The 18,456-nt window shown below is 42.8% G+C and overlaps 1 protein-coding gene across 1 annotated transcript in view; it reads right to left on the reverse strand.

The window, feature by feature from the left end:
* Positions 274-18,456, reverse strand: part of LOC109841129 (PI-PLC X domain-containing protein At5g67130) — a 26,700-nt gene continuing 8,517 nt past the window's right edge. Inside the window, exons 6-8 of the mRNA XM_020409999.1 lie at positions 1,642-1,865; positions 1,454-1,540; positions 274-655 (exon numbers count right to left, since the gene is read on the reverse strand). Of these exons, the coding sequence (XP_020265588.1) occupies positions 461-655; positions 1,454-1,540; positions 1,642-1,865 (506 nt within the window). The 3' untranslated portion in view covers positions 274-460. The remainder of the gene's footprint in view (positions 656-1,453; positions 1,541-1,641; positions 1,866-18,456) is intronic.

An 18,456-nucleotide genomic window follows, 5' to 3' on the forward strand; every position in this document is an offset into this window, starting at 1 on the left:
GTTCGACTTGTCGTGTTAGTTATTGTGTTTCACCCATGGGCTATTCATTTCTCTATATCTCTCTCCTCCCTTATAGAGTGTCCATGGGCACTCTATAGAAAAACCGAAACATATAATAGCTTACACTAGAACTTACATGTAAATTAATTGCACCAGCAACCTTACAAGGAAGCTTAAGATGATTTGACTCCCCCTCATGATGATATACTTCTAAATCAATATAAAGTATAAATGATTTATCTCAACAAAGAAATAGAAAATACCATGACTTTTTTTTCTCATTAGCAATTAATGCACACTGTGGTGTGGTGAAGTGATAATCAATTAAACAACCTGGACCCTTAAGTTTGTACAATTGATACAAATACAGTTCATAGGGAAAAATAAGTCCTCATGAAAAGAGAGGGGAAAAAGACTCATTAACAAATAATGCACACTGTGACACGGTGAGTGATAAAGACTACAATAACAATGCCGTAATCGTTAATGTTAGAAGCAGTTTTACCAACAGAGGATCAGAAGTGTGGACTGTTGTAGAAGCTGATCCCGACAATTCTATAGTTCCGGAGATAATACCTCCTCTATTATTAATTGATGGGGGAGGATTAGAGTTAGATGATCCGATGTTCTTGCACACTCCAAATGGAGCTCCCACCTGAAAAATAAAAGAAAATAAAAGTTCAACAAATTGTTTTAACCTTGAAAAGGTCAAACAAGAAGGAAAGAGTTTAGGGTTTGGTGGTTATATTTCTTAATCGAACATCCAAAGCAAGGTATCAAGCAGATTGGATTCATGCAGAATTCCAAATGTTCATAGAAAGTTAGTTTCCAGTTTCTGGAATGTACCATGACTCAGGCACTCGTTACAATGCAAGTACTTTATTGATAAGTTATTTTTTTTAGGACTATGCTGCGCATTTTGAGGGGTGTCACAAAACCAGTTCAGATAGGGCATCACTGCCCGTCTGTTTAAATTTTTTTCAAGTTTCTACTGTTTTAAAATTTTGAATTTTAGTTTTTGACATAATGCATGGTCCAGATTGTCTAGGTTATGGATTAGTGTTTGATGCCACTAACTAGTCTATCAACATTAAATTCTTTTTATGACTGCATAATTTGCATACGATACTGAGACCATAATTAAAAGATCAACTTTACAATTGTACCTATATGGTTACATGGAAAAGGGGTGGTTGGAGTATTTGGGGTGGGGTGGGGGTAGAGAAGTAAGAATCCATCAAATTTTACTCCATTTTGAGAAAGAATTGTAAAAGATAAAAGAGTACAAATTGATGAGAAAGGATACCGAAATATTTTTATGGGTGAGTTCAGAAAAAAAAATGACAATCGCTTTAGCTTCAGATAATGACAGGAAAATATCAAATAGGATCTAATATTCCTTAATGATGTTCATTAAAGAGACAAAAAATCAGATTTTGGGTTCAAGAGATACCTGGCAAGCAGCAATTGTCTTGCATCCACAGAGGTTTAATCCATTTATTCTGTCTTGTATATCAAAAATACCTCCTCCATCACTTCTCTGCATCGGTCGCAACTATGTCAGTATTTCATTCATATTTCCTTTCTAACTGAATTTTTCTGATTTATCTTTCTCAGAGAAGTGTTAAGATGGAGCCATACCATGTAAAAATTGACTGCTAAAAAGTTAGGCACTACATTTCCCGATGCTTTGTAACATGCATTAACCATTTCACCAAGTGCACCTGAATGCTCTTTGCAGGCTTCATTCTGAACAGGAAATGTTGGAAAGTAATTCATAAGAAACAGAGATGATGATTTGGAATTCAGTGGTGGTGATTCCTTTCTGTTGGGACATGAGCCTGGAACAAGCCCTGGATCTCCAGCTGCCAATTGATGAGGGCAAGCAAATAAGAGTTGTATATTGGCGTAAATAAAAAGATGTGTTAGTGAACATTTCAATTCCTGATGCTTGGGAATGTCACAGAAAAGAAACTATAGTTAAAATTGTACCAAGTGTCCTACTAAGAAGATTAATGCTTGATAAATATATAAATGTATTGACTTGTCATGTACTTGCTAAAGCATGTTTTTCCAAGACAGACTTCTACATCAGAGAGAAACTCCATTGGTCATTAAGAAACCTGTTATTGTAAATTGATAGGCTAGCTTGATCCGCACTTACCCAAGCGGGTCATCTTATATGAACAGTAGGTCCAAACTTATTAACTCATCCATTACTCCTAGTCAATGTCATATTAAACCCCCTCTTTACTTGACATGAAAATAGCACACAAGACACTTCCAACAATATCTCTACGTACCTCATAAGTTTGAGCTCAACCACTGACTTAAAATCAATGGAGATAGAACCTCAAAACATTTTACAAAAATACCAAATAGCACTGAAGGATCAGAATGTGACAGCATGAGTAAGGTGCTAAGGAACACCACAATACATGAAGTCCACATTGAGCTCAAATACATTACAATAATGTCTCCAAGAAATACAAGCATGAAGGTATACCTGTAGGCGTCAAAAAAAAATGCTCATAGATATCCGAACACTACTCAAGGATGAGAAAAGAGCAGTGTGGACACAACGACAAATACACCAACAAGCGAGCCAGGGTGACATGCCTTAGGCGCGGCAGTTCAGAGTGTCGCGCCTTAGGCGCGGCAGTTAAAGGTGTCGCGCCTTAGGCGCGACAGCTCATGAGGCCGCGGCTATTATGGGGGGTGATGTGGCAGTTATAAGGCAGTTATTCGATGATTTTTTGAAGTCCACGTGGCGGCGTATCAGAAATAGAACGTGTGCTGACGTGGACAAGCAGTTAAACCACGAAAAAAAGTGGTTAAAGGTCGTGGGAGAGCGGTTTCAAGCACGATGAAACGTGCTGGTAACTGCCTCTTTGGCCGCGGCAGCCTATACTGCCTGGCCGCGGCAGCCTATACTGCCGCGCCAATAGCCGCGGCAGTGTAGACTGCAGCGGCCAAAGAGAAAACATCCAGTCGGTTATTTTGCCCCCGTTTCAACTGTGGTGCACTTAGACCCTTATAAATACCTCCCTATACACGAAATAAAGGACAGAGAGCATTTTGGAGCAGAAGAGACTTAAGCCTTTGGTGATTTTGAGGAAGAAAGAGAGAATTTTCACCCTTTGACAAGCATCATTCGGTGATTCCTATAAACAATTTTTGTGTTATTTTCTCGAGAGTTGTATTTTCGCTTATTTTCATTGTATTTTCCTGTAAACACATCAAAGTTTTAATGGAATCGACAATGGAGTCAACTTTCGCTGAAAACAAACTGGCGACCACAGTGGGAGCCAGCGGCCTCGCTGCCGAGGCCGCAGTGTCGCAGCCGATTAAGATCATTGTCACGGAGGAGATTGAATATGAGTTCGATCAGGCCAAATTTGAGGAGTACCTGTCGTCCTCATCCTCAAAATCTCCCTCACCTCGCAGGTGTAGGAAGACTTCCTCTCCCAAGAAAGTTCTCAAGTCTTCAATTCAGATGAAGACCGCAGATGAAGATTCTTGCCAAGTCATGGCTCAGGAATCTACCTGCAACATCTCTGCTCCAAATGACCCTTCACCAGTTCAGGGGTCTCTAAACCAAAATGCGCCGGTAATGACAAAGAGGGCTCGTCAGAGACAACGTCAACGCCGCGCTCGTCAATTGGCTAAGGCCATGCAACAAACCGACGGAGTCCATTACTATACGGACTTAAAGTCGAGGAAGCAAAAGGTGAACCAGTTGCCTCAATGGCAAACTAATCACATCTCTGCACAACTTACAACGGAGGAATGGACTCTGGTCAAAAGGGCCCGTTCTACTCTCAAAGAGCGTATACAAAGACGTCAGGCAAAGGCTGCTCGCGCTCGTGCCCTTCGTCAACAAGCGCAGAGGAACAAGAAGGAAATGGTGTCTGAAAAGCCATCGAAGAACTGCAAAGCTTGGGTTCCAAAAACTGAAGGTGCCCAAAAATTACAGAAGGATGTAAACTCTAACCGCGGCAGCTCATACTGCCGCGGTAATTTATTCGACCGCGGCAGTCAGAACTGCCGCGGCACTTTGCTCAACCGCGACAGTAATGACTGTCGCGGCACTTCATTTGGTCGTGATATTCATCGCAGTCGCAAAGCCACATTTGCGGGTCCATCGACACCCAATCCTGGTCCTTCTACTACAACAATATCTACTACATCACCAGTGAAACCCTGGGTTAGCCCAGATTTATCAAAATTCAAGATCACTATGGCGGATCGCCTCGGTCCTTCGGCTGACGATCGAGGTAAAGCCCCAGTCAAAGAAGATCCAAGTCCAACGAATAAACCCTTAGTGGTTTCTTATACAGGGGGTCGTAAACACCCTCCTGTCAGAATTACTCCAGTCCAAAACGAGAGAATACCAGTTCACTCTCGTTTAGGACCTATGAAAACCCCACTCCCGCAAAGGGGTGGATTTAAAAATTCAACTTTGGATCGCCCAGAGGTGACGACCAGTCGTCCTGTGCACGTTAACAAAGTTCAGAAGCAAAAGATAGGTTGCTCGAATCACAATAATGATGAGCTGTACTATCAGAAAAATAACTCAAGAAAGAGGATTATCCGAGAAGATGAGTCTCATTGCGCATGCGAGAGACTCATTAAGGCAGTGCTGACGGAATACGGTTGCTCAAAAAATAATTCAACAAAAGTTTCCGTATTTCAAAGATTGTCCAATGAAGCGTCAAGACCCAAAATGAGACGTTTCAATAAGAAGAAACCTGTAATCCGACAAGATGAGCTCCCTGAGGTCACTATCAACATGACCAACAAAAGAAAGAAACAGTTAGTTAACCCCGATCCTGATTTCTCTCCGGGAGGAAGAGTTGAGCGGGGTCTTTCTCAAAAGATGTCGCGGTTACAAAGAAGAGCCAACCTACGTCGAGATTACAAGAGAATGCACGAGGGGTTATCTTCAGATGAAGAATTGTCAGACACTTGCTCTGCTATAGCTTCAGACAGTACCGCATCCAGCGTAGGGCGAATCAGAGAATCATTTACAATCACGCCGGATCAACTGGCTCACATACTATAAGAAGCGTTGGCTAAACAACGCGAAGAAATTAGAGCTGAGTTCAAGACCGAGATGGAGTTGACTATGCAGCAAATGCGAGATTTGCAGGTTCAGCAACACCAACCAGAATCAAGCCAAAAAGCAGAGTCCAGCCGACGTAACGAAGAAGATGAGACTATTTTCGACGATCCTCCTCCGGATAAAGATAATTCCGGAAGTGATCCGACCAAGTCATCCACTCAACCTCCACAGATCTACTTGAAGAAGAGTGAGGAAGAGGACAAGAAGATGCATGATCTCGAGAGCAAAGTTAACGCTCTGATGACGGCTCAAGAAGTGAAGAAAACGGGCATTCCATACCCGTACCCGAGGGAGTGGGACCTAATTCCTTATCCCCCGAAATTTAATTTGATTAACTTTACTCCTTTTGATGGCAGAGGTTCACCCACTCAACACTTAATCTATTTCAAGTCGCATCTCGGCGCAATATCCGGGAACGAAGCCCTGATGGTCCGGTCATTCGTAGGAACCCTTCGTGGGCCTGCCTTCGATTGGTACCGACGCCTTAAACCTGGGAGTATCACTAGCTGGGAAGACATGGAAGAATTATTCCTCACCAATTTCTTCGACGACGACACGGAGGTCTCTATTGGCACGTTGTTGGATGAGAAGCAGAAGGATGGGGAGTCGGTTGATGTCTTTGTCAAACGATTCCGGGACAAAGCGGTGAACTGCAGAGATCCACTCACAGAGGAATTTATTCTGCAAACGTGTCATAACAACTTGTCATTGGATGTATTACAGGTAATGGGGGTTGTCCCCTCTAAAACTTGGAAAGAATTGAAGGTGAGAGGTGAGCAAGCTGAACGCTTTCTCAAAAGAAAGAATTTGGAGAGAGGCCTGCCACCAGCTAATAATCAAAAGCAAAACTTTAACCCTCGAGGCAGAGGAAGAGGGTCCGTAGCCGCTGTGGACGCACATCAAACGTCACAACAGCCGCTGCAACAACAACCGCAGCAGTCATCCTTCCAGTTGGCACCAAATCAGAATCAACAACCTCTGAGGCAACCCAAGACTTCGGAGCCCAGATTCCCGAAGGAATACTCTTTCAAAGATGATGAAGTTCCAGTCAAAGGCTTGTTTTCACTTTGATACCCCAAAGTTTACCCATTTTTACCACTTTGATAACCCAAGGTATTTTTTTTAACACTTTGATAACCCCAAAATTTCAATTTCATTCAACATTAATACCCAACACAGATCTCATCAGATTTCTGGTAAATTTGTATTACATTTATGTCCATTTTACCCAGTTGCTACGGATCCAAAAAACCAAATGTTTCCAGTAGCAATGGATGGAAGTATCATTTGCTAAGCACGTTTATCTTTTAAAAATTGTTCATTAGGCCACTTGCAAATGTTTGATGGGTAAAAACCTTCGGGTTCTATTTCGTAGTGTTGGAAACCGTTGCCGGATCAGGTCCGCTCAGTTATTGATTTTTGTTAATCCCTACAAACTTTTACCCCCCATTTCACCAATTGCTAATTCATAGTTTCACATAGTTCCTACATATATTGTATGTTTATATGTAAGCTCAATATATGTACAAGCAGCTTTATCACTTTCTGATGAAGAGCAGGAAGTTTTCGCTACAAGAAGTGGGAATGAGTACCACTATAAATATCCTGAAACCTCTGACCCAAATGCTAAAACTCTTACGGAGCTGGGGGTAGTCATAACTCCACCAGTAGCAGCCGAAAAGCCTCAGAAAGTTGTTAAGCAAAAAGAGAAAGAACCCCAACATAAAGAGGTTCAAGTTCCGAAGCAGTCTCGTTTCAGCCGACCGATCGGACGAGATAAACCGGAAAGCTCGAACGCACCATATCGTTTCGACGTTATGACTCAGTTGGCTAATATCCCAGCAAGGATCACGTTATACGAGTTGTTGCGCCTCTCGAAAGAAACCAGAGAAGCTTTACAAGAAGCTTTGGCTGATTCTGAAGTATTCCTCACTCAGATCAAGCCAACTCCTGGAGGACCAGAGTCATCAGTGCAGCATTGCAATCTGGCAGCCACCAAATTTCCTTGCATTGCTTTCACAAAAGAAGACATGCAAGTCAGGAATTCAAAGCATGATAGACCGTTATATTTTACTGGATATATCGGTTCGAGCGTTGTCAACCGGATCCAAGTTGATCCGGATTCCGCTGTTAGCATCATGCCACTTTGGTTGATGTACCACCTCGGAATCCCCGCCAGTAAGTTAGCCTCCACAGGAACGGTTATCTATGGGTTCAATACTAGCCGGTCAAGACCGTTAGGAAAAATCCGGGTGAAGTGTCAACTCGGAGATTTGAAGTCTGAAGTCACCTGCTATGTTATCGATGCGGAGACTTCTTATAACTTACTGTTGGGTCGTCCATGGATCCACGGTAATCTTATAGTTCCCTCCACCCTCCATCAGTGTTTGAAGTATGTTGACACTAATGAGGAGGTCAAGATGGTGGTCGCGGATAAGCAACCATTCAAGGGGTTAGAAAATTACTTTACTGACTCCCTTCTTTATGGTGCTGAGTCTGATACTGAACCATCGGCCCATGGCACGGACAGCGGAGAAGAAGCTGATACCGAAGTCGGGCTCGATTATAGTGAAGGTCTTGTACTAAATGACATTGAACCTCTTGTAATCGATCTTGACGGTGATGAATCGTCGGACGAAAGTTGTAACTGGCAGCTTGCCGATGAAATAATAAATCATGATTTAGAGTACTCGCGTTGTCTTGATGATGTAATGCAGGAATTATACGACGATCCTAGTCTACATATGTCACTTCGTTCGTCTTGTACGACGACGAAACACCTCCAAACTTCATTCGGAACAACTGTAATACTACCCGCGAAGACAGGGGGTGAAAAAGAGATAGTCTTTGGAAAAAGGGAATCATCCCCTATTCCAGATCATTTCTTGAACATTAATTCGGATGAAAAAGAATCCGGACGACATTTCTCTCGGTACAGTTCACAAGCGAATGATTATATGACGAACCAAGGCTATGACCTCTCGCTTGGTGAATGTCTCTATTTTGGTCAAGGTGTCAGGGTTCTACCCCGTCTCGCTTATGTACCAAAAGAAAAACCGGATAATTATTAAGGTCATAAAAGGTGTCTAGGTTATGCCTCATCATCTGATGACGAATACGGCCAACAGATTATTAGCCAACTAATAAATAGGAGTGGACATTCATCAGACGCTTCAACTTGGGATTCTGACGTGAGCATTGGGGAAATGTTCAAAACTCTCATGTCAAACATGACAACGGTTGATCCTTCCACAATTGAAGAAGACGATCAGTTGCCCACTTGGGAAGATCATTGGACACATTACATGAATATCCAATACGGTGATCGATTTGAGCAAAGAAAACCTCCTACAGAGGATAAAGTAGTCCAAATTGATATGGGTGACGAAGCTAACCCAAAGCCTATATTTATCAGCGGTGATCTTCCAACGGATGAAAAAGAGGAACTAATCGTCCTCATTCGAGAATATATCGACGTATTCGCTTGGAATTACGAAGATATGCCGGGACTAGATCCAGATGTAGCAATGCACAGCCTTAATATTAAATCGGATGTTAAGCCCGTCAAACAACAACAGAGACGGTTTCGTCCGCAAATTATGGAGGCAATAGAAGCTGAAGTCAAGAAATTAATTGATTCGGGTTTTATCAGAGAAGAACAACATCCTGAATGGTTGGCCAATATTGTTCCAGTCCTTAAAAAGAACGAAAAAATCAGAATCTGTATCGACTTCAAAGATCTGAATACGGCCTGCCCCAAAGATGACTTTCCTCTACCGATTACGGATGTCATCATTGACAACACATGCGGGTTTGAAAGAATGTCATTCATGGATGGATTTTCTGGGTATAATCAAATCAAGATGCACCCGGATGATGAAAAACATACAGCATTCAGAACACCCTTTGGTGTCTTCTGTTACACTGTTATGCCTTTTGGTTTGAAGAACGCTGGTGCTACATACCAACGTGCGATGACGAAGATATTTCAAGAACATCTTCGGAAGACCGTCGAATGCTAAAAATGAACTCATCAGCTAAAAATATTCGAGCTTATGAGAACTCATCAGCTAAAAATGAACCCGACTAAATCCTTCCTTGGAATGTCGAGCGGTAAATTTCTGGGATTCGTCGTTACCACAAAAGGGATTCATATTGATCCTGATAAGGTGAAGGCAATACATGAACTACAACCCCCGAGAAATCTTAAAGAACTCAGAGGATTGCAAGGTCGACCGGCATACATCCGTCGGTTTATATCAAATCTGTCTGGAAAATGTCAACCGTTCTCTAAGCTCGCGAAGAAAGGCGTGTCATTCGTTTAGGATGAAGCATGCCAAAAGGCATTCGAGGATATTAAGAAATATCTGGCGAATCCACCTATTCTCGTTGCACCGAAATCCGGCAGACCGTTTTTGATTTATGTCAAAGCGACGAGCCATTCGTTAAGTGCATTACTTGCACAAGACGACGATAAAGGTCACGAGCAAGCTGTGTATTATCTGAGTCGTACATTGGTAGGAGCTGAGTCTCGTTATCCAATGATTGGTTGGACAGACAATCTATGTCATTTCCAACATAAATCCCGTCCGAGTATCCATGACCCAACCGGCCTCTATGAATTGGCGTCTAGCCAGGTGGGCTCTACTTCTATCGCAATATGATTTGCACTTCAAACAACAAAAATCAGTTAAAGGAAGAGCTATTTGCGATCTTTTAGCGAAAAATCCTACAAAATATTTGCGATCTTTTGGCGGAAAACCCTACGAAAGATGTAGTGGAGTTGTACGACGATCTGCCGGATGAAACTCACGAAGTTAATACCACCTCACATCAACAAGTGTGGCAATTATACTTCGACGGGGCTTCCCGAGCAACCAATGTGGCAAGCGCACCCGGATGTTCTAAAATCTCCTCAGGAGTGGGGGGTCGTTTTAGTTTCCCCAGGAAAGCATGTCTTACCTAGAGCATACTCGTTGACCGAACCATGCTCTAATAACGTAGCCGAGTATAATGCATTGATAATTGGACACAATTTTGCCAAAGAACTGGGGGTCGAATACCTTGAAGCTTTTGGAGATTCTCAACTGGTAGTTAATCAAATACGAGGAGAGTATGAAGTCAGAAATCGAGACCTGATTCCATACCACCAGGTGGCTATTGAGATGGCAAGTTCGTTTGAAGAATTTTTCATCGAGTACGTTCCGCGTCTCCAAAACGCATACGCAGACGCATTGGCAGCATTGTCAGTATCCTTGGCTCAACCTCCCAAAACAGAGCAATTGATTACAGTGAGGACTCACCAGCTTATTGTCCCAATCTACGATTCGAATGCCAAAGAGGTTTACTCAATAGGAGTTGAACCTGAAGTTCGAGATTGGCGTTTTCCTATTATCGACTACGTCCTACATGATATACTGCCTGAAGATGTAAAAGAAAGGGAATCGATTCGGCGAAGAGCACCGAGATTTTATTACAATGCCACAGCGCAAATGTTGTATCGGCGATCGTATGATGGTCTTTTACTCCGTTGTCTATCCAACAAAGAAGCGGAACAAGCGCTCAAAGAGGCGCATGATGGGATATGCGGTGCACATCAGCCCGGTCCTAAACTCTGCGACCGACTTAGGAGAATCGGATATTATTGGCCGACTATGGTGAAAGACGCAGTCGATTACGCACGACAATGTGTAGTGTGTCAATTGCATGCAAATTATATGCACATACCCCCTGAATATCTACATCCTTCGGCGACATCGTGGCCGTTTGAAACTTGGGGAATGGATATAGTAGGTCCTATTTTTCCACCTTCGGTTAAAGGGGACCGTTTCATTCTGGCAATCACCGATTATTTCTCGAAATGGGCAGAAGCAGTGATAAAGTGAAGGCGATACATGAATTACAACCACCGAGGAATCTTAAAGAACTCAAAGGGTTGCAAGGTCGATTGGCATATATCCGTCGGTTTATATCAAATCTGTCTGGAAAATGTCAACCGTTCTCTAAGCTCGCGAAGAAAGGCGTGTCATTCGTTTGGGATGAAGCATGCCAAAGGGCATTCGAAGATATTAAGAAATATCTAGCGAATCCTCCTATTCTCGTTGCACCGAAATCCGGCAGACCGTTTTTGATTTATGTCAAAGCGACGAGCCATTCGTTAAGTGCATTACTTGCACAAGACGACGATAACGGTCACGAGCAAGCTGTGTATTATTTGAGTCGTACATTGGTAGGAGCTGAGTCTCGTTATCCGATGATTGAGAAAGAATGCATCGCCTTGGTATTCGCGATTCAGAAAATGCGACATTATTTGGTTGGACAGACAATCTATGTCATTTCCAACATAAATCCCGTCCGAGTATCCATGACCCAACCGGCCTCTATGAATTGGCGTCTAGCCAGGTGGGCTCTACTTCTATCGCAATATGATTTGCACTTCAAACAACAAAAATCAGTTAAAGGAAGAGCTATTTGCGATCTTTTAGCGAAAAATCCTACAAAAGATGTAGTTGAGTTATACGACGACCTGCCGGACGAAACTCACGAAGTTAATACCACCTCACATTAACAAGTGTGGCAATTATACTTCGACGGGGCTTCCCGAGCAACCAATGTGGCAAGCGCACCCGGATGTTCTAAAATCTCCTCAGGAGTGGGGGGTCGTTTTAGTTTCCCCAGGAAAGCATGTCTTACCTAGAGCATACTCGTTGACCGAACCATGCTCTAATAACGTAGCCGAGTATAATGCATTGATAATTGGACACAATTTTGCCAAAGAGCTGGGGGTCGAATACCTTGAAGCTTTTGGAGATTCTCAACTGGTAGTTAATCGGATTCGAGGAGAGTATGAAGTCAGAAATCAAGACCTGATTCCATACCACCAGGTGGCCATCGAGATGGCAAGCTCGTTTGAAGAATTTTTCATCGAGTACGTTCCACGTCTCCAAAATGCATACGCAGACGCGTTGGCAGCATTGTCAGTATCCTTGGCTCAACCTCCCAAAACAGAGCAATTGATTACAGTGAGGACTCACCAGCTTATTTCACAAATGTTGTACCGACGATCGTACGACGGTCTATTACTCCGTTGTCTATCCAGTAAGGAAGCAGAACAAGCACTCAAAGAGGCGCATGAGGGGACGTGCGGTGCACATCAACCCGGTCCGAAACTCTGCGACCGACTTAGGAGAATTGGATATTATTGGCCGACTATGGTAAAGGATGCAGTTGACTACGCCCGACGATGTCAAGCGTGTCAATTACATGCAAATTATATGCACATACCCCCTGAACATCTACATCCTTCGGCGACATCGTGGCCGTTTGAAACTTGGGGAATGGATATAGTAGGTCCTATTTTTCCACCTTCGGTTAAAGGGGACCGTTTCATTCTGGCAATCACCGATTACTTCTCGAAATGGGCAGAAGCAGTTCCACTTCGAGAGGTGAAGACGAGTGATGTGATAAAATTTATCAAACACCATATCATATATCGATACGGTGTTCCGAGGCGAATAGTGCACGATAATGGACCTCAATTCGTCAGCAACGCATTTATCAAATTCTGTGATAAATTCGGGATTAAAGACATTTCATCGACTGCTTATAATCCTACGGCTAACGGATTGGCCGAAGCTTTTAACAAGACTATCATCAAAATTCTGGTAAAATTGGTGAAAACCAATAAACGAGATTGGGACGACAAACTCGGCGAAGCCCTGTGGGCTTATCGTACAACCGTCCGTACGCCAACCGGAACCACCCCATATGCCTTAACATATGGGTGTGAAGCTGTCCTTCCATTGGAAATACAGATTCCTTCCCTCCGTATCGCCCTTACAACGGGAATGACGACGGAAGAACGTCATCAGAAACGTCTCGAGGAATTAGAGATGTTAGATGAGAAACGCTTGGAAACTCAACAACAGATCGAGTTTTATCAAGCTAGAATTTCCTGGGCTTTTGACAAAAAGGTCCGACAACGAAGTTTTAAAGAAGGAGATTTGGTCATCGCCGTCCGAAGACCTATGATTCTCACTTCTAAGAAGAAAGGCAAATTTGAACCTAAATGGGAAGGACCGTTCGTGATAGAGACAGTCTATTCAAACGGTGCTTATCGCCTGATTACTCAGGATGGCAACAAATTGACGATGCCAGGATAACTTACGTAAAACGGGAATTTCCTAGAGAATCCTGTATAGGATATTTCAGGATAACCCGATATCAGTTGATTATTCTAAATGAAGACTAATCATGTGAATAATCTATTCTTAATTGTTATAAAAATGATTAAGATCTCCTTATTATTCTTGTTGAGATGAGATTTAATGACAGTTAATCTTTCCTCACAAAATCCGATAACGTGATCATGGAAGAGGAGGTTCGATGATTTATAACCTCACACCATGAAACCCTCACCGATCAAATTGACCGATAGTCATCAGTCTGTATCAGTCGACAAATTATTTCGTGTCAAATTCTTATGTTTGAAATCAAGATTTTCCCATTGAGTAGTTTGTGCAAATCAACGAACTCATTGTTATTTGTACCCTACTCCTATTCCTCACCTGGTCAAACCTTTAAACAGTTAGGACCACAACCAAAATCTCCTCTCGATTCTATCCATGAACGAGAGGCCCACAAATCGAGCGATCAAACCTTCCTACAGTTAGGATCGTCTCAAAACTCTCACTTGGTCAAACCTTACTACAGTTAGGACCACAAAGAATATAAAATTCTTCCTCTCCGATTCTGGGTTTATCTCTACCAACAAACAAGAGACCAGGAGATAGAATATAAAATTCTTCCTCTCCGATTTTGGGTTTATCTCTACCAACAAACAAGAGACCAGGAGATAGAATATAAAATTCTTCCTCTCCGATTTTGGGTTTATCTCTACCAACAAACAAGAGACCAGGAGATAGAATATAAAATTCTTCCTCTCCGATTTTGGGTTTATCTCTACCAATTTCTTTTGCACCAGGAGATAGAATATAAAATTCTTCCTCTCCAATTCCGGGTTTATCTCTACCAACAAACAAGAGACCAGGAGATAGAATATAAAATTCTTCCTCTCCGATTTCGGGCTCGTTGTCCTATATAGGAAACGCAACCTACTCACACTTTAAAATCCATGTCGTTCACACATGGGGGATGTTATCTCTATCCCTTAATAGAAATAAGCCTACATCTAACACATGTAGCCTACATATTCAACATTATAGTTTAAAATCTAAAAGAGTTTAATTCTTTTAGCACAACGTTATATGTGAAACGGACCTAGATAATTCACATACTAGCCCGACTCAAACGGTAGTCGGTAAAGGCATATCAAATCCGTTGATGGCTGAGGATTTGCCAAAAATTCTATAAGTATTATGGTTATTTATTCTAAACAAGAATGTGTAATCATATCTATAAGTATTATGGTTAATGAGTAATCATAATAAAATCTCAATAAACAAGAAAGTTCACTGTATTAACCAAAAGAGTTCAAGCAAAACAGCATAAAAAAATGTATGTTTTCAAAATTACAATAATTTGTAATGGCGGAGTTCATCTTCTAATTGGGAAAGCTTTGTCGCATAAGCCAGTTCGAGCTCAGGTATCAGATTGGCTTTAAATTTCCTTTCATCGATGCTTTGAATTCTGGCAACCTCTTGTTCTTTGTCAGCAAAAATCTTGTCCTGGAGATTCAGTTGCCGGAGTGTAATCACCTCAGCTTGAGTTACTTCCGCTAAATCAGACTCCAAAAATTCACAAGCATCCTTAGCTTCGGCAAGTTGCTTTTCTAACTGGGCTATCTCTGCCCGACGCGACTCCAAGTCACGATACAGGTCTACCTTGATTTGTGCCTTCTTGGCAGCGCTCACTTGGAGTTGATTGATGCGAGTTTTCAGTACTTAAAGTTCAGATTCAACGGATTTCTGAGAATCACGCCATGCTTGTAGTCTCAGATCCATTTGGGAAGCAATGTAAGAAGGCGCGTCATTAACACGAAAGTTCTGCAACTGTTTAATATTGTGTTTAAGATCGACCAAGTAAGCTTCAAGGGAGTTAGATAATTCGGCGCACCCCTGTTCTTTACTTCTTAAAAAGTTCAAAGGATGAACCTTTAAGAAGAATTCGATCAACCATGACGTTTAAGAAAAGAACGAAGCTTTGGACGTCAGCACAAAGGACAACTTTGTCCGGATCTTCATCTGCCAATAAAGCTCGAATACGATCGGACAATGATGAAGAAAGATCTGCAAAGAGAACAAAAGAAATAGATATAAGATATGCACGCTCGCATACAGCAATGAATAGAATTATCCCAAATTCAATAGGAAATTCTATAGTTTGATTACCTTGACTTGTCGATGCTAGGACACGCTCCACGACAGTCGAAGTTTGTTCAGAGATAATGTTGGACGATGGATTCACCACATCAGGCTGTTGTTCAATTACAATTTCTGATGGCGTCGGGTCCAAATCGACAAGATCTCGAGGAATAAGTTCTATAAATGAGAAGAGGATGAATGAACATTCTATAAGTGTAAATCCAACTACGAGATACATCAAAGATGAGGCATACCAAGTTGAGCTGAGGTTGCAGGGGGTTGTTCTTCCACGATAACGTTCGACCCTCCAGCGTCATGAACAACTGGAGTCGGATCGAAAGTTACAACGGGTTCAGTTTCGACAATAGCAGAAGTTGGAGTAGTAACTGGCGGTTCAACTTCAGCTGGGGGACTCGTCAAGAGCAGGAAACCCAAGCCTTCGGGTCGATCACATTCGCCAATGACAGTAGACGCATCAACTTCATTCGTTGGTCCTACACCTAAATTTCTTATTCTAGTCATCAAAAGATAAGAAATAAAAACTTAATTGAAGACTCGAATCATAAAAAACATACCTTCTGATACGCCTACTTCAGTTGAATCGACCCTAGTGGTTGGTCCTACAGTAGTGGTCGGAGCCGGAGCTGACAATATATCAGAGATGCGTTGGTGTTCATCCTCGGAAATATCAAGATTGAAATCATGCTCGTTGAAATCTCCGATACCCATATCATGGGTAAGTTCTGGATCTCTCGGCTCATTAGCTGGGATGTCTATTGAGCAGAAGGATCCGTCAATAAATGTGCAAGAATATGAAGGGATCAAAGCAAACAAAAATAAGTTTACCTTCAATAATAGTCGCGGGGTCAGCGGCGCTACTACCCGCACTCACCTCCTTTAGTTTAACTAAAAGAAGATAAAGCGCACAAGTTAGTAGGAGAGGAACATGTTCCGATTCACTTATCTCCCAGAAATGTCCCCCAAATGAAAAAACATCAGTACCTGTGTCGGCGGTTGGCGAGGTCGATGTAGTAATCGGAGGAGGGGCAGTGTCCATGTTGAGGGGTTCTTCACTCATCGCTCTGTGTACTTGCTGAGTGAAGCTGGATTCATCAACATCCATTAAACCCGGAGAAGAAGGTTCGGGCATGATTTCTCCTTCCTCTCCTGGTCCAACTGTGATGGCAAAAGAACGAATAAGATGCTATATTCAAAGATGAAATAATGAAAAAGAGATAAGAATGAGATCTTACCCCCTTGATCAACCGGAAGATCCTGAATAAACTCTTCTTCAGGCAATGAAGGGAGTTGACGTTGTCGATGAGCCATCTTCTTAATCCTTTTCGAAGCACGAGAATCTCGAGGAACTTCAGAGCTTTCATGGCGAAACTTGGAACGCAATTCAGACCCTTGAACAGGGCTGGGTTGAACCTCGGAAGAGGCAGAAGATCGGGATCTCTTTCTACCAACAAGCGAGGTGGCATCTTCCTCTTCTTCTTCTTCTTCCTCTTCAAGCGCAGGCCATCTGACTGTCATCTTGTTCGAAGACGATAAGGGAATATTCTTCTCCATCATTCGAATACCCTTAGAAGGAGCACCGGGTGATTGGGGTGAAGAAGCTCGACGAGTCCTGTGAGCCACAGGAGAAAGAGGAACATCAGCACCTAGCTCGACGAGTCCTGTGAGCCACAGGAGAAAGAGGAACAGCAGCACCTGCTTCATCTTTGGTTTCATCGTCCTCGCTGGATGTTTCGAAGTCGTCACTCTCTTCGGAATCAACTGCTTGTTTTCCTTTACGAGAAGACGTAGCGGGCTCCTTTCCTTTTTTAGATACAATTCTCCGAACCACAGCTTCGGATTCCAATTCAGAAAGCTTCTTCTTCGCAAGAGGAGTGTTGGCGGCTAAAATCCACCGGCAGTAGAGGAAAGTTAAGTGAAGACCAGGCTCAGCGACAGGCAAACTAAATTGAGCTCCGGTACAGCCGGCAACATTCCAGAACCAGGCTCGTACTCCATCAATAAGGCTTCCGCAGGTTATCAACCATTTGTTGGGATTCCCGACGTAGAGTTGATCGTAGCCGAATTGTCGCGCAAAACGGCAAGGAAAATAAGGCTCGATTCTGCAAAGGTTCTTCGATCGGAAAACATTATAACCTGATCGAATGTTCATGAGCCAATGGAAGCTACCCGTGTCGAGAGAAGTCCTGTTGGCCCCAGGCATTTCCTCATCAACGAGCGTGTCATTATAGGCACCAGAAAACCGAGGGAAACACTTGTAAAATTCTCAGCACTTAGCATTCTTAAACTGCCTCACTCTGTCAGGCCATTGGCGGGAAGGATACAACCACTTACATCCTTCTAAGAGTTGCAGCAAAGGAATTTCGGGATCAGACACGTCAGGTGCTGACATCATGTCCGCTCGATGGAGAACTAGCCACGCCATTAAATAGGTGTACGGCAATTCGACGCTCGACAAAGGAATCTTGGTTGAAGGCTCAACACCCACTTTGATAAAAGTGTTAGCTAGGTTACTGTTAGCTAGGTTACGCAAACCGCTATGGAGGTCAGCAATCATAGCGGAGAGTAAGGATAACCTACCTCCAACGGCTAGTTGCACGGCGGGAAAGAGAACCTCAAGAGGAAGCGCCTCGGAAGATTGATGCGCCACAAGAAAGTGCTGAATTTTGTGCCCCTAAGAAAACCGCCTTCAGACGACTCAGTTCTATAAGACTGGGCGTTAATCTTTGTAATTAGCCCATTAACGTCAGAAGGGGTCAGAATCGGTGATTCACAGACAGCGTCACCGGTCGGGCTCTCGAGGTTCTGAAACAGGTAGTCGGCAAACTGTTTTAAACTGACTCGAGCTGCCTTCTTACTCTTCAATTCGATCTTGGCTATTGCCGTCTGATAATGACAAGTTAACTCCCAGATAATGTCATAAGCAGGAGAGCCAGCCTTCTTCATCTTCATAAGCTGACGATTGTTGGGAAAATATTCTTGATAAGGAGT

This window comes from Asparagus officinalis, chromosome 5, assembly GCF_001876935.1.
Source record: "Asparagus officinalis chromosome 5, Aspof.V1, whole genome shotgun sequence".
NCBI lineage: Eukaryota > Viridiplantae > Streptophyta > Magnoliopsida > Asparagales > Asparagaceae > Asparagus > Asparagus officinalis.